Consider the following 20,326-nt stretch of genomic DNA (forward strand, 5'->3'; position numbering starts at 1 on the left):
CACCTTTGTTTTCAGCGAACTTATGCCATGTTTACCAAAAGAAGGCATTTTTGCAGTTGATACCATGCTGAAGAAGGGAAATGCGCAGAACACAGACGGTGCGATTTGGCAGTGGCGTGATGACCGTGGCCTTTGGCATCCCTATAACAGGATTGACAGCCGGATCATTGAGGTAGTAGTTTCATCGTACCGTTTAAATCTGTCTATTTTGGTGGAGAGCGGGTGTAGGGATGGAGTTGGGAGGGTGGTTATGTGTACTTAAATGTGCTCAGTTTTGAATTAACTCAAGATTCTCTCATTTTGTCTCCTGAGAACAAGGTCCTCATTTCTGTTCAGGTCAGAAAACATGATGTTCTAGTCCTGCTTCTGCTGCTAACTACCTGATTGACTTGGAGCAAGTAATTTAAGTTCTTTGTTCCATAGTTTCCTGATTTCTGAAAGGAAACGTTGGAGGAGTTAGGCTATATGTTTCCAAAGTCCCGTCTATCTCCCACCCATAAAATGCCTCCCATAAGCAAAGATTTACATATAAATAGCTGTTTTCCAGCACACTCTTAGGTTAAATGATTAAGTTTTGATACACACTAGCCTCATGTAATCCAGATGTTAATGGGGATACATTTTAATGACATAAAGCGGGACAGGATAAACGAACACAAGATTCAGAATTATGTGACTCTTTTGGACACTCAGCAAAATAAGAAAAAGAGGAATAATATAAGGGAAAGAGGTGCACCAAAATATTTAGGGTTTTTCTGTGAGTTCTATGTGATTTTATTATTTTTGTTAGCTTCCTTATTAAATATGCATTGAAATATTTCAGAAATTTTTCAGGTCAGGAAAATTGCCTTGTATTAGGAAGTGCTTGTCACTGCGTTATTTGGAATGCTATGCATCATTTACTAATATTTTCAGTGTAGGAGATACTTTTAAGTCTTACTATATTTTCTAATTTCAACCTGAGATATTTGGATTTTTTTTTTTTAGAGCATAACAATTGATGAGACATTCTTTAAAGATGAATTTTTGAAAACAACTTTGAAACCATTGACTTCTGTTATAAAATCAGAAGTTCTTATGAAAGTATCCACGTCCCGAGCCAGCTTTTAGGAGGAAGTGGGGTGTGCCAGGTCTAATATGTGTTGTCCACCTTAGTGCGTAAGCTGCCTTACGTGGTCTCTTAATGCTAAGCTGCCTTCTTTTTAGCATTTTCTTATTAATTTATTTTCCCTGTTAGCTTATTTTCTTATACTTGAAGGAGTCCTGTCTTATATTTAAACTAGGAATTCCATAGATTGGACTGTTATAGGAATGTCACTTCTTTGGCTATATCAGGCAAATAGTGTTAATCAGAGTGTGTCATTTTCTTTATGTACTATACACGCATGCACCCCCTAGGGGTTGGTTATTCTCTTAGATTTGGTTGCATCCCTTTCAATCTTAAAGCCTCATTTAAATGGAAAGCCTTTTCACCTAAGGATAATTTATTTTGTTTAAAGACTATTTTCTGGGCTACTAAGAAATCATAGCGTAAATAATATTTTAACCTACAAATTATATACTAAGATTTTTATGGATAACAATTTTTTTCTTCTATCAGCAATGCCTTAAAAACCTTTTTAATACAAATGGTGTCTTCTTCATGTCAGTGATTCTACATGTCTAGATCTTTCATCAGGAATTTATCTGTATTTATGTCTCCGGGGACCTTATAGGGCCTGTGGTGTATGTTTGTGTTTAATTAAAAATGATTTATTGAATGAACGAGCTTTATCACGTCCACAGTATTACATTTTCCATACTCTTTACCTCACCATCTGAAACCTGATGAAATAAATATGTAAGTTAGCATTTGTGGAGGGTCCCCATTGTGTCTTAAGTTAATAAATTTCTCCATGTTTATATTCAAGGTTTCTCTCTCTTTGCTCTCAGGCAGCCCATCAGGTCGGTGAGGATGAGATAAGCTTGTCCACTCTGGGACGAGTTTATACTATTGATTTTAATTCTATGCAGCAAATCAATGAGGACACGGGAACAGCACGTGCCATTCAGAGAAAACCTAACCCCTTAGCCAATACTAACACTAGTAAGTAGCTTTTGAGTTAATAAATAATACTGTACTGTCATGTGAGTAATATTTGCAATAATAAGTAATTGTTTCATTGAGTGTCTTTATTAAACTTAAGGCCACTGTATAGTAGTAATTAATTTGTTGCTGTTTCTATCATGTTTTAATTGATGAATGAGCCAGTGTTGCTTAAACGGTACCCACCACATTTTTCTATGTGATTTGCAGCATTGCAGACCACAGCCAGAATTAGCCCCATGTAGTTTTTTATCTGATCCTATTATTCCTCTTATACCTTTAGGTCTACCCACACTTAATCAGATTAGTTCTTTGCAATCTTTTATGTTATACTTTCAAAATTCTCTTCTTCACTAGCAAAGAATAGATTTTCTTTAGATTTCTGACATTTATCTCTGTCCTTGGGGATAGAGTCTGTTGCTTTCACAGCTCTGGTTTAGAGGGCAGGGGTCAGCAAACTGTCCCTAAAAGCAGTCAGATAGTAAATATTTTAAGTTTTATGGGTTGTATAGTGTCTGTACTACACCTCAATTGAACCTCCAAACAACCATAGAAAATTTATAAATAAATATATGTGGTTATGTTCCAATAAGATTTTATTTACAAAAATAGGAACTGGGCCAGACTGGGCCTTTGGACCATACTTTGTCGACCCTTGGTCGAGTGTGTACTTTTCATCAGTTTCTTTCCCCCGTACCTTATTCCCTCTTAAAAAAAAGTGACAGGTCACCTTGTTTTTCAAGAGTTTCCAATCATACACCCATTGTCCATCTCTCAAACTCTGTTTTTTCTTATCAGTGGTTTAGCTGGCTAATACTGAAATAGCCTCAGTATTTTGTGGAACATACATTAGTAATGTAAGAGGCACAGCTGATGCCTTTTTCTTTCCAACTGGCTAAATTTTGTCTTCATGCTGCATTTGGCATTTTTGTAGACCCCGTTGATCACATTAAATAAGTTAATTTGTCATGTAATCAGATTTTTTCATAATATTTCAAATAATTACAGTAGCTTGAATGGTTTATGTTGTTTACTTGTGTCTCTGAAATCTGTAACTTTAGAATTGTACATTTTTATTTTCTAACAGGTGGATATTCAGAGTTAAAGAAGGATGATGCTCGAGCACAGCTTATGAAAGAGGATCCGGAACTGGCTAAGTCTTTTATTAAGACATTATTTGGTGTTCTTTATGAAGTGTATAGTTCCTCAGCAGGACCTGCGGTCAGACATAAGTGCCTTAGAGCAATTCTTAGGATAATTTATTTTGCGGATGCTGAACTTCTGAAGGATGTCCTGAAAAATCATGCTGTTTCAAGGTGTGTTCATGAAACGAGGAAAAACATTTTAGAAAATCAAGTCTCTGCAAGTAATTTCCAAAATCCTTAAAGTAATAATATACAAAAAATTGCATAAAGCAGTTTATTTGTAATGTCTTGAGGCCTTTTTTGTCTCTTTATATTCATACACACCTTTGAGATAGACAAATACAAAAGTGTTGTTTAAGAAAAATTTTGGTTTTCACAATTAAAATATTTTGCTCTTAAATTTAAAGTAGTATGGCCAAAAATAATTCTTAACTTGAGACAGATGTTTTATATATGAATGCTTTCTTTTTTTAGTCACATTGCTTCCATGCTGTCAAGCCAAGACCTGAAGATAGTAGTTGGAGCACTTCAGATGGCAGAAATCTTAATGCAGAAGTTACCTGATATTTTTAGTGTTTACTTCAGAAGAGAAGGTAATATCATTCATGATAATTAATTGTTAATCTTTTAGTCTAACTAGTATTTCAATATCCATGTAACTTTAATTTAGAACAAATATTAAACGTTTACCTTTTTTATAAGAATTTTTAATGCTTGGGGCAGCTCGGGTAGCTCAGCGGTTTAGCGCCGCCTTCAGCCCAGTGTGTGGTCCTGGAGACCTGGGATGGAGTCCCACGTGGGGCTCCCTGCATGGAGCCTGATTTTACCTCTGCCTGTGTCTCTGCCTCTCTCTCTCTCTCTCTCTCTCTCTCTCTCTCTCTCTGTGTGTGTGTGTGTGTGTGTGTGTGTGTGTGTGTGTCGTGAATAAATAAAATCTTTTAAGTTTTTTTTCATGCTTATAGCTTATATACCATATAAAGTGTCTTTCGTAAAATCTGTTAATATAAGTTGAGATAGACAGCCAGGTGATCAGCACTTAGGTACATTTCAAGGATTTGAGTGTTTATGGGCCAGAAGCAATTTGACTTTTCTTTTCATATAGATAATGTGACACCTGCCCATAAAGCTAGCTTGAAAAAGTCAAGAGTTCACTTTCTCTCCCAGTGAATCCCTTTCATAGATCAGAACACTTGTAAAAGGGATTTTTATTTAATTTGTTGGGTGCATAGTGGAATATTTTATGGCTTGAGATAATCTTTAATGTGCAGTTGGTCTAGTCCTCTCATTTGAGGAATTTCAACATAGGTATCAGCTTAGAAGATATAGTACTTTTCTATTTTCTTTTTGAAGATCTCAAAGATGAATCTGTATTGCTCATTCGGTTGTTTTACCTTTTGAAACATACCAAGCTGTTAAAGGAATTCTTTCTCATCAGCGAATCTCTTTATGGCTCTTTTGGTCTCTGAGGATACCTTGATCTTGTGTAAGAACACAAGCAATAATGGTATTTTACCTTACAGTAGTTTCATCTTCCATCTTATCAACAATCCTAATTCTTTCTGCATATGATCTATTTTATCTTCTTTCATCACCTTATGCTGGATCTGGATCTGTTCACATCTCTAGAGTGCTGTAGTCATGATAGTGGAAGAGTATTAAATCAAACGGAACGAGGTTTTCACTATTTTCTTAATAGCTCCGTTTAAACAATGATAATTAACCCCCCCCCCCAAAAAAATCCCAACACTACTTATTTATATGAAACAGAAGGCAAATTCTATTAATATGGGTAACAAATGGGGTGCATTTTTTAATAGATGCTTTCTGTGATCGCATAAACGTTCGGTATGTGTTCTTTTTAGCCTTGGATTATCTTGTAATTTGCATTCTGTGTTTTGGTTTTGGTGTTTATTTTAGCTGTCGTTTGCCTTTATTTGTTCTACCTTTCTGATCTATTTCACTTTCTGATTGGGAAGTGTATTCAGAATATGTGATTTTTTTTTTCCTCTTTACATTTAGAGTATCACTGTGCTGTCAGATTTAATTTTCCACCCTCCCCCCACCCCCAAATTTATTATAATATATATACATTATGAAGGTTATGGAAGAGTCTTGATTAGTTTTACTGCTTTGCATCTGGCTGGGTGTACTGCTCTTTGAGGTTCCTCTTAAATGTCATTTATTCCTGAGAACTTTGTCTTCCTTCTAGAATCTGTTACATTCTGGTAGCTGTGTGCTCCATCAGCATTGTGTTTTCTCTCTAAGGACCAGTTTAGTCTTTATTTGTAATTTCTTGTAAAAAAAAATTTTTTTTCTCCTCAGTAGCTGCCCCGAGTCCATTTTTCTCGTCCATGGTCATATTCTTAGTACCTAGCACACAGTCTGGCATGTGATTGCTACAGATAATATTTGTAGGATGAATGCCTCAAGTTTGAGTTCATTCAGACATCTTGTGTTTTTTTTGTTACTTTGTTTTAAAAAATTCTGATTCTGAATTCTGAAAGCTCTGGACTGTTTACCCAGAAAAAAATGTGAATGTGTGAACATGTACATTCAGACACACAACCTCTGCACACAGTTGATAGTTCTTGGCACCCGCTTCCCCACCATGTCCATTCTCCTGTGATTCTTGTCCAAATATGAACCCCTGCCTCATAAGTTACCATATAGTTCTCTTTATACAACATCCAAGGATGTGAAAATCCCCATACTTGGATTTTTGGTGTTTTCTTTTTTGGCAATAGTATTAACTGATCTTTTCTCACTGTAGCATTTGAAGTTAACTAATAATTGTAGTAGGTTTTTATCTCCTGGCTATCAAGCCGTAGGTGCACTACTCTGTTTTTGTAGTTCATTGTTTTTATAATGGTATTTGAATTTCCAGTAGGACTTTGTATGACCCTTTGTATGACTTTGTATGACCCTTTGTATGACCCTTTGTATGACGTTAAATTTCCTGTTATCAGATTTTGAATATTAGAAGACATTCAATATAAATCTCTCTTTAATGCTGATTTTGCCTACTACTTTCCAGAATGGAGTCAAGTCAAAAACCCTGGCACCTAAGTCATCATGTCCCATCCATCTGCCAGATACTTTTTATTCATTCCCTAAAATCAGTGTTAGCATTTAGAGATTGTAGAATTGTGGGGAGGTGGTCCTGGTTAAAACTGACTCATATCTGTTACTGTACAGGTGTAATGCATCAAGTAAAACACTTAGCAGAATCAGAGTCTTTGTTGACAAGTCCACCAAAGGCATGTACGAATGGGTCAGGATCCCTGGGATCCACGACGTCAGTCAGCAGTGGAACAGCCACGGCCGCCACCAATGCTGCAGCTGACCTGGGGTCCCCCAGCTTGCAGCACAGCAGAGATGACTCTTTAGATCTGAGCCCTCAAGGGTAAGTCAGAGTTTTGTGCTCTTCACCTTTACCTGTGTCCTGGTACCTGAGATTCACACAGGGAATAAAATGGTAAAATATTAAGAGAGGACACTGCATTTACCCATCAGTAAATTTTGTTTGATGTTTAACGGGAATGGGAAGAGACCATCCATTTATTGTAAAGCCACTGTATTTAGTTGTGTCTAGGAACCCCAAGGGATACGATGTGTTTCCAGGGAACTGTGGCTCAGTGAAGTTTCTGAGACAACTAATGGAGTAGTTAATGATGAGCACAGTGTCACACTTATTTCATGGATATAGAACTTGAACCCTCGTTTCTAATTCTGTAATCTTGTGATTATTTACTGTTGCATACGTACCGGTTTTAAAACATCCAGATAGTAACATAGTGAAAAAATATTAAAAACTAGAATTTGGGGAATATACAGGAAAAAACCTGATTTCCCTTTTGTTTTTTAATTGGCAAATGGGAACTTTGCTCTTAATAAGAGTAAGTAGGAGTTCTTAAATAAGCCTGCTTCCACCTCTGTTATCTGTTTTACTCTCTTTCTGGTACTGTGCTTCTGAGAACATTACCAAACCCTCATTTAGTCTTCATTTTGTTGTGTTGAAACAAATTACACTCTAAAATTGTATTTGTTTCTTTGACATTAGAAACTTCCTATTACTGTATGACTGGTGCATGATCAGATTCAGTTCTGAAAATTGAAGTTTAGTTAGTGTAATGCTCCTTTTTATTTCTTTTAAGCTATGACATAGATTTTGGTAACACATATCATACTTAGTAAGTGTCTTCCAAACATTTAATCCTGTAAACTACAAGGTAGCATTGTCCTAAGAAGCTAGCTGGCTTAGGATCTCTGCTCTTTTTGGTGCCACCTGGTGGCAGTTGTCTACTCTAGCTTAAATATGAATTTTGGCAGTTCTGGGACTTGGGCTACAGACTTGGTCTTTTGACACAGTGGCTGTTATTTCAGGAAGCTGCTTAGTTTGGGTGGTACCTATGGGATTGGGCCTGGAGAATATACTGGGGAAACCTCCACCTTCTCTCTTCTCAAGTTGGGTTTGTCTGCCAGTTTTCCCTCACAGCCTTGCCTGTCTCTGCTTACTTCCTCTCTGGCCTCACTCCTTCGCCCTGGCTGCTGTGGTAACTTACGTTACTGTGGGGTTTCACTGTCTAATACAGGCATGGTGCCCGAAACATCAGGTGCTTGGTGAAATGTGATGCAACTCAGACAAATGCAGTATTTCTGAGCCACTTAACGGACTTAGACTTGATTTTAGGTTCTAACTGTTGAAAATTCTAAGGAAAAAAAGGAAAAAACCTTCAAGTATTTTTAAGTGGTTCCATTCCTTTCTAATATGATTTCAAATAAAGAAAGGTTAGTTTACATTTATAAAGGGAGCATCGTTCAATCATGTCTGAAAGTTCATTTTTCCAGGGAGCCTGGGTGACTCATTTGTTCAGGCATCCAACTCTTGGTTTTGGCTGAGGTCATGAGCTCAAGCCCCATGTTAGGCTCCATGCTCAGCACAGAATCAGGTTGAAGATTCTCTCTCTCCCCTGCCCCCCACCTGTGTTCTCCTTAAAATAAATAAATCTTTACAATAAATTTCATTTTTCCTGATTGTCAAGTGTATTCAAATACATTTAGTGTTTTTAATAGACATATTAAATGTTGGAAAACCTTTAAAATGTTTTTTGGTTTTTCTAATTTTATTTGACTTGCAGACCAACTGAACCAGAACTTAAAAAAAAAAAAGTTTTATTTATTTATTTTAGAGAGAGTGTGCTAGCTTGGTGCAGAGTGGGGGCAGGGAGAAGCAGAGGAAGAGGGGGAGAGAAACTCAGGCAGACTCCATACTGAGCGTGGAACCCAACTTGAGGCTTGAGATCATGACCTGGGCCGAAACCAAGAGTAAGACACTCAACTGACTCTACCGGTCATGTACCCAGAACGTCTTTTCCATCTTCTCCATCTTATGTAGTTTTGTTATTCTACGAATCTGTTGATATTTCAAACTATTCCTACTGTTGTTAAGAATGGTGAAAATAAGACACCGAGTCTATGTATATTCTATTTCAGATATTCTAATTCAAAATAGTTTATTAATACTGTGACTTGGCAGATTAGTTTATGGGTTATTTTGTGTTTAAAAAAATGACTTAACTATAAGTGCGTTCATTTAGGATGTTGTAATTGCATCCCATGAAAGTACTTGGAGTAGTATCGAAAGTATTTTGATAATATTATTACTCAATTTTAGTTTTTGTCATTTAAGTTAGGAAATAAATATGGTAATCAGATTTTATATTCTTTTCCAGTTTGATAGCACAGTTCTTTTTAATATTGCTTCTTTGCATTGTGAATTTGTTTTAGGTACTTTTCTGTAGGTATACAGAGTTTATAATTTTACTTTTAGTTCAGTGTAGTCAAACAGCTGCTTTTTGAAGTAATCCTTTTCTATGTCTCTAGATCTCTAGAACATGACTGGTATAGAATCTGCATTAAATAACCACAAACTAAGAATACTCTGTTATGGCTATATTTTACACCTTGTTTCTGCCATTTTAGCTTGCTTTTCAATGAGCCATGATAATAAATCATGGTAATTGCTAAACTTATTCCATGTTTTCTCATGTGCTAGTCGATTAAGTGATGTTCTAAAGAGAAAACGGCTGCCAAAACGAGGGCCAAGAAGGCCAAAGTATTCACCTCCAAGAGATGATGACAAAGTAGACAATCAAGGTAATTGCTCTGGTGATGCTGTGGGGGTGCGGAGGGAAACTAAAGGCATGTACTTATCAAGCTGCTGACAGCTTTACACACACCTGGGTTTCCTGAATACTCAGTGTTTTTAGTTTCAGCAACTTCACCTACTAAGAACAGTAATTGTAAAATGTAGTTTTCATTGCACAAAAATGATTTAACTGTCATTCCCGTTTCTTTTCATAGCTAAAAGCCCTACCACTACTCAGTCACCTAAATCTTCTTTCCTGGCAAGCTTGAATCCAAAAACGTGGGGAAGGTTAAGCGCACAGTCCAACAGCAACAACATCGAACCAGCACGAACTGCGGGAGTCAGTGGTCTTGCCAGGGCCGCCTCCAAGGACACCATATCCAATAACAGGTGAAGCGAGGGAATTCTCTAATACTTCTGTTCTCTGATTTGCAAAAGTTAACATTATTGCAGTCAGTATGTTTGTTGTGTAGAGATGAAACATGGATACATTCCATTTATGCTCAGAAGTGGCATTGCTTGAGGAAAGAGCAGATTCTGTTTTTAAACTCTGTGCATGGTTTTGTCTGAAAGTCTGGTCTTACATCTTTTTTTTTTTTTTAATATTTTATTCACGAGACACAGAGGCAGAGACATAGGCAAGGGACAAGCAGGCTCCCTCCATTTCAACATTTATGGTTTGCGTTAACATATGTTCAAAACCAAATAAATTAAGCTGCTCTGTGGAACCTGGCAGTTCTAGAGGAGGGCAAGCTGACATATTTTCTGCGTGTACACATGCACACAGACACACACCCACTTTATGAAATACCCTTTCTTCCTCTACCCTCGACAGTGGAACTTAGGATCCTAGAGTAGAGGCTTCTTTGTTGATCTTAAGAAATTTGGAACTGTACAGGTAAACTTTTTCACACACCAGTTTGTTCCTTTAAAATATTATTTCTTTAAAATCCTTCTGAGTTGCTTAGGTTAGTTTTTTCACTCTTGATGTAAGACACCAATAAGGATTACTACTTCTGCAAATAAAGTTTTAAAAATCAAATGCCACTGGGTAAAGAAACAGGCTTTTTTTTTTTCTTCTGAATTTTGGTTAATAAAAAGTAATTTATCAACTTTATGTCTAAAGGCATCAGAATTTATAATTTAAATAGCCAGGTCTCAGTTAATCGTGCATCTAACAGGTGTGTGTTTCTGGTCTGTACTTCTTTATTTCAGCTCTCCAAGGAACAAAGTAAAGGACAAAGCAGATATGTCTGTACCTAATGAAGCAGCCATGTAAAGTTACTTTCAGGCAAATACTTAGGAAGGAAACTGTTACATGGTAGAGTTCCAAGAAATCAGAACTTTTTGTATATTCTCTACGTAATGATATGAAATATATTTTAAGTAGCTGTGCAATTCTCTAGTACACCTTAGCCCATTTTCAAAATGACAGTTTGGTTAATCTGAACTTATTAATCTATAAACATAGATTGTCATTGATGACAGATGGTTTTAAATATAGCAGCTGTTTGCCTTTGTGGAATTATGATTGAAATACATCTTTTCTGTGAAATACACAGAGACTAATTTTAAAATCTTGTTTTTCCTTCTTGCAGAGAAAAAATTAAAGGTTGGATTAAGGAACAGGCGCATAAATTTGTAGAGCGTTATTTCAGTTCTGAGAACATGGATGGAAGCAACCCTGCACTGAATGTCCTTCAGAGACTTTGTGCTGCAACTGAACAACTCAACCTCCAGGTACCACATTGGGTGTACATTGTTGGTCCTTTGTGGTCTCTTCCAGCATCTCTTCTGTCTTGCCATTCTTCCCTTGATGACTCTGGCTTCCCATGGATTTTGCTGTCCCAGATCAACTTTTTCACTAGACATGTATCTTTAGCACTGCACATTTCTGTACCTTGTCCCTTAGCTTTCATGCTTTATTATTTTATCATTAATTGGACTAGGAATCTCATCTTTAACTTTTTACCCTATTTCTTTCTTTTTTAAAGAGTTTATTTAGAGAGCACACATGTTTTTTGGGGAAGGAGGTGGACAGGGGCAGAAGAAGAGAGGATCTCAAGCTGACTCCACTCTGAGTGCAAAGCCTGACGCAAGGCTTGATCTCACAACTCTGAGATCATGATCTGAGCCAAAATCATGAGTCAGACAGATGCTCAACTGACTGAGCCACCCAGGCAACCTGTCATCCCATATTTCATGGGGAAAAAACTTGAGAAATGCCCCTCAAGTACATCTCAACTATGGGTTTAGAGTTGATAGGATTTCCCCCTTAAACCCTCGCCATGTAGGTCTAATAGTACTTGGAGGAGATTGAATAAGCCTTTTATATTTTATCTGATTCTAAGCCTTTTTACATTTTTAATGCCCTTTTGAGCAATTAGGAGGGGTACATGTTTTTCAAGAAATTGTCCATTTCATCCAGGTTTTAAATGTATTAATTTAAAGCCACATTTGATATTCTTGTTTTATCCTTTCATTCTGGTATTCTAGCTCTTTACCCCTCAATTTGTATTCTCATTCTTTGTCATCTTTATTTATTTACTATTGGTTGAATGTGAGACTTCTTTTTTATGTTAGCGGTATGCAGGCTGTTTTTCTTCCATGAAATACTAACATTTTGTGACTATATTTGTAAGATCATAGTTTCCAAGGATCCACCAAGAATGCATCACTCCCTCCGCCTTCTCTTCTTTTTCTTTTGTTTTGTTTTAAAGATGTTCAAAATGTATTCTTTTTTGAGGAAATGTGAACTCTACATTTAGTTAGGACTGCTTAAGTCAATATGGAAAAACCGTTCCCAACTCTTCCAGGTGGATGGTGGAGCTGAGTGCCTTGTAGAAATCCGTAGCATAGTCTCAGAGTCCGATGTTTCATCATTTGAAATCCAACATAGTGGATTCGTGAAGCAGCTGTTGCTTTATTTGACATCTAAAAGTGAAAAAGATGCTGTGAGCCGAGAGATCAGATTAAAGAGATTCCTTCACGTATTTTTTTCTTCACCAGTAAGTTACCTCATAATGCTCCTATATCACCTTAAAGGAATCATTGGTCACTGATGTGTGTATTTTCATCTCAGTAATTTCAATTAGATGCTAGTCAAGATACTTCAAATTTCTAGCTTGTGATACAGTTGGATTCCTTGGTGTTTTTTATTTGTTGTTGTTGTTTTAATATCAAGTATATTAGTAAAGCAATAGAATGGTGATTTAATGGCACAGGTGCCACAGTTTCCATGGTTAGCTTGTCTTGAGTCTTTTCTCTTTAAGACCAGCCATTAATAGCCTTTCACCTGTGAATGTATTTTATTCTCAGTATTTGTTTTTAAAGATGTTGTAGTTCACAATATGTACATATAGGGAGATATGGTAAACATAGCTATAGGTATAAAATAGCATGAGTATATACTTTTCCATTTTGCATATAAAATACAGCATTAACAGTTCTATTTGAGAGTACTCAATCACCATTTATACTCTGGATTAGAACACCAGAAGGCTCAGAGAGGCTCCCCTTCCTTCAGCCTCAGTGGGTGAGAACAAGAATGTAACTACTCTTGGATATTAGTGACTTTACATCATTCTACTTGTTACAAAACTACTTGAGAGAAGGCATACTCAGGATCCTCTGTGTAGTAAGACTAAGGCTGATTCTTCTGCATGCTAGTGAAACCTTTCACCTGGCCTTTCAGGTTTGTAGGTATTTGAGCACTTCTTTCATTGTTTTACCTTGGGCTACCTAAAGCAGATTTGATATTTGTTTGCAGTGCATGAAATGTGCAGCAATACTGGATATAGTTTTATACCATGTTTAGGATTCTGTGCAGGTCTGTAATCTCTTAACTGAAACTCCTTGGGGCAATAGGTTTCAAAAGTTCTATAATACAGTACATATATATTACCTGATATTCCCAGTGGATTCTAAGTAGCACTCTATACTCGTTAAATATTTTTGCAGCAAAGCATATGAATATTTCTGCTCAGGAAAGATACAGACTGCAGATGGCCTCAGGTCTCTCGGAGTCAGATCTCACCACTAAATAAGTTGTGTTTTCAAGCCTTTTAGATTGAGGAATTCCGAATACGGGATTGTGGACCTCTACAAAGAGTCTCTCTCTGAAGTAATTTATATGGAAATAATCATTCCAACCAAATCTATCAAAAAAGATAAAAGAGAATAGATGAATGGCTCTCTTTTGTAAAATTGCCTGTTAAGTTTTCTTGTTGAGGAGTGTTCCATTTTCAAGAGGCCTTGCTTAACCTGTTGGTTTATTTATAACTTTAGCTTCCTGGAGAAGAGCCCATTGGAAGAGTAGAACCAGTGGGTAATGCGCCTTTGTTGGCATTAGTTCACAAGATGAACAACTGCCTCAGCCAGATGGAACAGTTTCCAGTCAAAGTACATGACTTCCCCAGTGGGAACGGGACAGGAGGCAGGTAAGGATCCCTGCCTGGGCGTGCCCTTGCCATTGGAGCGTGGGGATAATTTTATTGATGTAGAGAGGCAAGAGGTCTAGTAACCTCTTCATCTGTCCAAAGACCATTTGGTCATGATGACTGAAGAAAAGGACTTTTTATTTTTAAAAGCACTCCCCATGTTCTGAACTTAATGTTCTGGAAATACCTATCCCAGTGGCTATGTTGGCAACCTGTGATAGACCTTAGTGTTCCTAAAACTGATAAATTTTAATGTCTATTTCTTCTCTCCGTGAATTTTGTTGATCTAGATAATAAAATTGCGTTCTGTGCAATACTGTGATTTTTCTATGTGATGTAAGTGGTTCTACCTTTGAAGGGTTTTAACAAATAAGTGTTGAATATGAACTTTTCTTGTTTCATTAAAACTTTGTATATTTTCCGTAATATCACAGTTTTACCGAACTTAAGCCTTATGGAAAGAATTCACTGTAATAGTTTATTATTGTATTTTACTTGATGTTACAAGGTTTCTGGAAAATTATGACTAGGAGCCTATAAAAACAAGAAATTAGTTTGGTTTTAAAATACACAATATGTTGTGTTTTGAAAACATTTTATTAAAACAGTATGCATTTTTGGACCGATAAAGAGATCTATGTGGGCTAGAGTTTTTTCTGCCTTTGAAAATTAATATGGAATGTGGTTTTCAATTTTGATCATTATACTGTCCTGGAATATTTTTTGAAATATTGGGGCCATTTTCATCTATGCCTGAGAAAACAATGAGGTTTTTCCTTTTTACCCAGATTTGTATAAAATAATGTAGGTTTACATATATCTATATCCTAATGGAATATTCTTTCCCATACCCCTATTTGCATGCCTTATGGAGTCTTACAGATAACTGCTTTTTAAGCTTGTCTGTGTCTTAACTGTTATCAGCCCTTTACAGAAATGAGCAATTAAATATTACCAGGTTTAGACTGGCTTCATTCAAAAGAATATAGCAAAGTAAATTTTAAACGTTTGTTTTTAAAGTAATTCTATAGCAGAGATGTTTGAACGCAAAAAAAACAGGGCTTTTCCCTTTGTTTTTAAAGCCATAGAATTCAGTTAGACAATGGCAAAATACTGTATAAGTAAGCATGCTCAAATGGTTGAGGAACTTTTATTCTGGAGAAATAGTTAAATCTCAGTGGTCAGGGATTTCTGCTCACAGGGATTTCTCATGACAGAGATCAAATGATGATTTAATGTTTACATATGCATGCATGCACACCCTTTTTATTTCTTTATAACAACTTTCGCTAACTTAAATTGCTGGCTTTTTACATAACTGGTAAGTGCTTATTTTTTGCCTTTATAAAATGCAATTTGTAGTGTCTAGCTTTGGTTTGAATTAATTATGTTGATTTTGAAAATAATAGAATAACTTTTTTTTTCACAAATTATCTTGAGCTTTTCTCTCAACAGAGGATCACAGGCTTTAAAATTTTTCAACACACATCAGTTAAAATGCCAGTTACAAAGACATCCAGACTGTGCAAATGTGAAGCAGTGGAAGGGCGGGCCGGTCAAGATTGATCCCCTGGCTTTGGTACAAGCTATTGAGAGATACCTTGTAGTTAGAGGTACTTTCCTTGTCTATGTGTTTATACATACATTTGGGCTGGGAATATTAGGGAATGTACAAATATTTCCCTGTATATTGCTGCTCCTGTTAAAACTAGCATCAGGAACTTATGTTTCCATCATTCATTTTATATATATAGCATGTGGAAATACGACAACCTTCCAAGGGACATACTTCAGTGACAAGTTAACTTATCTTGTTGGACCGTAATGTAATAGAAATGGCATTTTGTATGTGACAATTTTCTTAGCTCTTTCTGGTACATCGGTCAAAGTGTAATACACACTTTTTTCTAAGAGTATGTTAGTGTAACCAGTATACATGGGCTTTTGTGACATACAACTGCTAGTTTAACAGCCTTTTTTGGTTCTCAGGGTATGGAAGAGTAAGAGAAGATGATGAAGACAGTGATGATGATGGCTCTGATGAGGAAATAGACGAGTCTCTGGTAAGGTGCTATTCTCACCATGTTGTAATGCACACAGTCGAGTGCCTGGAGCTTAAATGTATTTTCTTTTGCTTCATTTAGGCCGCTCAGTTCTTAAATTCCGGAAACGTAAGGCACAGGCTACAGTTTTATATTGGAGAACATTTGCTACCATATAACATGACTGTATATCAGGCAGTCCGGCAGTTCAGTATTCAGGCTGAGGATGAGCGGGAGTCCACAGATGATGAGAGCAACCCTTTGGGAAGAGCTGGTATTTGGACAAAGACTCATACAATATGGCAAGTCTGAAAATGACTTCATCTGCTTTTTCATCTACTTTGATATATTATTTCTGTGTTTTGGAATTCATATTAATGGCTGGGTTACGTAAGGAGAGGGAACCCAAATCTTACATGTTATTATTAAAAGCTGCTTCAAATATTTTATCTGTGTGTACGTAAATGCATGTATGTGCACACAGGTGTATGTGTATTTGCCTTCATTATGTCTCCTAGAAATTACGTATTCATGGGCAATAATCATAGTTCACATCAGCTTTTTAGATTTGTTTTAGGTCTTTAAATAAGACAAAAACATGTCTATAAGATTATGTTCCTTTTGAGTAATAAGAAGCTTGTCATCTCCGTATCCTCAGAATCATTTGGGTGTAGCTTTCTGCATTGTTTATGAATGCTGCTTATTTTTAAAGAGAACAATTCTTCAGGATGCCTGGGTGGCTCAGTTGGTTAAGTGGCCAACTCTTGATCTCAGCTCAGGTCTTGATTTCAGGTTTGTGAATTCAAGCCCTGTGTTGGGCTCCACTTAACAAAATAAAAATAAATAAATTGAGCCATTCTTCTCTGAACTACCCCTGGAGTTCCTCAGGTGGCCCCTCCTGGGATGGTGGACTCTGTGTGGTCTCTTCCTAGAAGCAGTGCTATTGGTAATTTTCTAAATACAAGAAACAGGATAGATCTCAGAGTTCTTCTTTTAACTCTGGTGTCTGTAGGTCACACTTTCAGCCCCTGTAGAATAGTTTTTAGGCCCCTATCGAATAGTTTTTATTTTTAAATCTACATTTAGTTTACATACTCTCCCATCAATTTAGGTACAAACCCGTGAGAGAGGATGAAGAAAGTAATAAAGATTGTGTTGGTGGTAAAAGAGGAAGAGCCCAAACGGCTCCAACAAAAACATCTCCTAGAAATGCAAAAAAGCACGATGAGTTATGGCATGGTAAGTTGATACGGGAGGGGAAAACAACTTGCCTTGCATGGAAATTTTAAAAGAATGATTTATATATAGCAGTGAAGTCCTTGGATATAATTTAGAAACAATGAAATTACCACAAATGAAAAGTTAAAGTACCTGGAAAATTAAATTTGGGAAGAAATTTGGGAAAAACTTAACACTCTTCCCATGAAAAACTTATGTTTCAATGAAGGCTAAAACAAATTTCATTAGTAGAGCACGTTTACTAAAGAAGAGACTGATCATGGTCAGGGGGGCCCTTCATTTTTGTCATTTATTAAAATCTAACAGTTACAAAAGGAATGAACAGTTTTTCCAGGGAACAAGAATGACTACACAATGGAGTAGCACCTCCCAGTTGTTCTCTTTCGTAGTTTTTCTTCCAGTCCACGCGTGCTTGTTTACTCCCCTTCTTTTTTATGTGATGGTACCAATGCCTTAGCATTTGGCTCTGGGTCATTCCATGGAACCTCCTTTCCAGAAGTTCCAAACAAACAGCGTCAATTGCTGAGATTTTTTATGGTCCACAGAAATAAGGACATTGTAACAGTGTTTTGTTTTCTTTTCCATAAAACGAAGTTCTATTATAAACAGTTTTTATTTTGAGATTTTTGTTTCTATGTTTTGATGTTAAAAATCGCCCTTTATGTAGTGATAGTGATAGGATTTTTAATTCCTTTGCTGAATTAAAGTAAATGGCAACAGTTTCAGCCCCTGACCCCCTGCCCACCCCTGCCTAAGCTATTATTTAGTAAAGTCTACAAAGAGAAGAATCTTAGATCCCCTTGGAAACCATGAGTATGTCCTATCCTAAGCCTTGGATTAAAGAACCAAATCTCTTATCAGAGTCACAGTTGGGAATATTTGTCTATTTTACATGCCCATTTTAAGCTGGATATAAAAATTAAAAATCTAGGAAATTTATATAGAACTGTGAACTTAAATTTAAACATTTTTTCTTTATTCTTCTCTGGCCGTTTTATTGTTAGCCATTGCTCCTGTTGAAAATAAATGCAAAGGATCCAGTTTTTCTCCCTTATGGTTTGTTTGGATATGGGAGGAAAGGAAAATTTTCATAAGCCTGTCTGGTTTATGTATAAGGTAAAAGGGAAGAATGTTCGCTATCCGTGTTCTAATAGGAGGCCAAACATTAGATCTTTACAACTTGTGGTCACTATTTTAGGGGTGATAAGATTACACCAGCCCCACTGGCATAGGTTTTCTAACTTGGATCAAAACTTAGCTCTCTCTGATCTCTTGCACTCTAGATGGAGTATGCCCATCAGTATCCAATCCTTTAGAAGTTTACCTCATCTCCTCGCCACCTGAGAATATAACTTTTGAAGACCCGTCCTTAGATGTGATTCTTCTTCTAAGAGTTTTACACGCCATCAGCCGATACTGGTATTACTTGTATGATGTGAGTAATGTGGTCCACTCATGGAGTTACCCATTGAGTGTTGCACATGCATGTTATTACCCTTAGTATTACCTACATATAAATCATTACCCCTAGTATAGTGGTTGATGAATTCTTGTACTAGAAACAGAAATGATGTTGCAGTTAAATGCAGGCATCATAGCCCAGTGAAATACAGCATCCTCATCAGTAGGAGCTCCTCCACCACTTTCCTTTGCCAGCCTACAGTCTTGGATCAGTGTTCTTCCTGGCTGCACCACATGAAGAACAAATGTGAATTTATAGTTAAAATTCTTCCAGTACATTTAAGGGAAAGTTCGTTTGTCTAAGATAAAATATGAAGTAAAAAGTCAAGTGAAAGTTGAATGCTACTTTTGATATTTATATAATATAGAGAAGGATGACGGAATTGGCCTTGCACAAAACATTAGCTGCCCCATCAGTGATTGGATCAGTACTAGTGGCCTGCAGGGGTTGTGGTAGAGCTGTACCTTGTAGAAATTGTCATTAGGGTTGGGGGCACTTGAGTGAGAAGCTGTATCATATGTTGGGAACCACTCTGCATACATATTTGGAGATAAGGAGTTAGTGAATATAATCCTAATGTTTTACTACATGTAGATCTTTTTTTTTTTTTTTTAACATTTTACAGAATGCAATGTGCAAGGAGATTATTCCAACTAGTGAATTTATTAACAGTAAATTGACAGCAAAAGCAAATAGGCAGCTTCAAGATCCTTTAGTAATCATGACAGGAAATATCCCAACGTGGCTTACTGAACTAGGAAAAACCTGGTAAGATGATCATTTCTGAACTGGTGGCTTTGGGAGTATGTTATTCTCATGTTGGTCTTTACATATTTTGTTACAAAAACATAGTCTTTAGTGAACCTATTTAAATGTGTTTAAGTAACATCATATTTGATATCACCTTGCTTAATACTTAGTGTAGCTGTCTATCCAGAGGAGGCTAGCTGGGGCTGATAAAAGATTTCCGTGTGTTTGCATGTGTGTATGAAATAGGAAGGTATGCAAGGATATTTGATGAGAGTATAATACTCTTGTCTTCATAAATTTGGACTCAAAAGGTAGAGTTGGTTGATTTTCTGAGCCTGTTTGAGTCCAAACTTACATTCTCAGAGACCATAGGACTGTGCTGATCAATATGGTAGTTAGTAGCCACATATATCTGTTTACATTTATATCAACGAAAACTAGGTAAATTAGACATTAGTTTTTAGTCACATTAGCCACATCCTTATGTGGCTACTCGTAGGAGACAAAACAGAATATTGGCATTATTACAGAAAGTGCTTTTAACATCTCTTGTCAAGAACTTCCAAAACCCTACATCAAAATCCAAAATCCATCATCAGAGGTAGTAGGACCTATGTTATTGTAGTGTTCATTCTTTGGAAAACAGCATGGCCGTTTGGCAGGTTTGAGTGACTTAGGAATGCCAAAGCTGGGAGGAAAATTATAAAGTAGGGATCCCTGGGTGGCGCAGCGGTTTAGCGCCTGCCTTTGGCCCAGGGCGCGATCCTGGAGACCCGGGATCGAATCCTACGTCGGGCTCCCGGTGCATGGAGCCTGCTTCTCCCTCTGCCTGTGTCTCTGCCTCTCTCTCTCTCTCTCTCTCTCTCTCTATGTGACTATCATAAATAAATTAAAGAAAAAAAAATAAAAATAAAAAAAAAGAAAATTATAAAGTAGTAAAGCCATCATTATTTATGTCTATATGGTACAGGAATGCGTTGGCAGTGTCGTGAATTGTATTTTAAAAGTAGGATTT

General features: G+C 36.7%; 1 protein-coding gene across 23 annotated transcripts in view; it reads left to right on the top strand.

The window, feature by feature from the left end:
* The window catches only part of TRIP12 (thyroid hormone receptor interactor 12), a 146,087-nt gene that overhangs the window by 106,413 nt on the left and 19,348 nt on the right, over positions 1 to 20,326 (top strand). For 9 of the 23 annotated variants that reach the window (XM_041767694.1, XM_041767703.1, XM_041767706.1 and 6 more), the window contains 16 exons: positions 16 to 175; positions 1,933 to 2,086; positions 3,174 to 3,402; positions 3,706 to 3,824; positions 6,427 to 6,634; positions 9,287 to 9,387; positions 9,595 to 9,769; positions 10,978 to 11,119; positions 12,196 to 12,387; positions 13,667 to 13,818; positions 15,259 to 15,431; positions 15,808 to 15,881; positions 15,963 to 16,162; positions 16,972 to 17,099; positions 18,383 to 18,534; positions 19,187 to 19,329. In XM_041767694.1, the coding sequence (XP_041623628.1) occupies positions 16 to 175; positions 1,933 to 2,086; positions 3,174 to 3,402; positions 3,706 to 3,824; positions 6,427 to 6,634; positions 9,287 to 9,387; positions 9,595 to 9,769; positions 10,978 to 11,119; positions 12,196 to 12,387; positions 13,667 to 13,818; positions 15,259 to 15,431; positions 15,808 to 15,881; positions 15,963 to 16,162; positions 16,972 to 17,099; positions 18,383 to 18,534; positions 19,187 to 19,329 (2,502 nt within the window). The remainder of the gene's footprint in view (positions 1 to 15; positions 176 to 1,932; positions 2,087 to 3,173; positions 3,403 to 3,705; positions 3,825 to 6,426; positions 6,635 to 9,286; positions 9,388 to 9,594; positions 9,770 to 10,977; positions 11,120 to 12,195; positions 12,388 to 13,666; positions 13,819 to 15,258; positions 15,432 to 15,807; positions 15,882 to 15,962; positions 16,163 to 16,971; positions 17,100 to 18,382; positions 18,535 to 19,186; positions 19,330 to 20,326) is intronic. The other 14 variants (XM_041767697.1, XM_041767707.1, XM_041767688.1 and 11 more) reach the window with 6 other exon arrangements.

This window comes from Vulpes lagopus, chromosome 8 (assembly GCF_018345385.1).
Source record: "Vulpes lagopus strain Blue_001 chromosome 8, ASM1834538v1, whole genome shotgun sequence".
NCBI lineage: Eukaryota > Metazoa > Chordata > Mammalia > Carnivora > Canidae > Vulpes > Vulpes lagopus.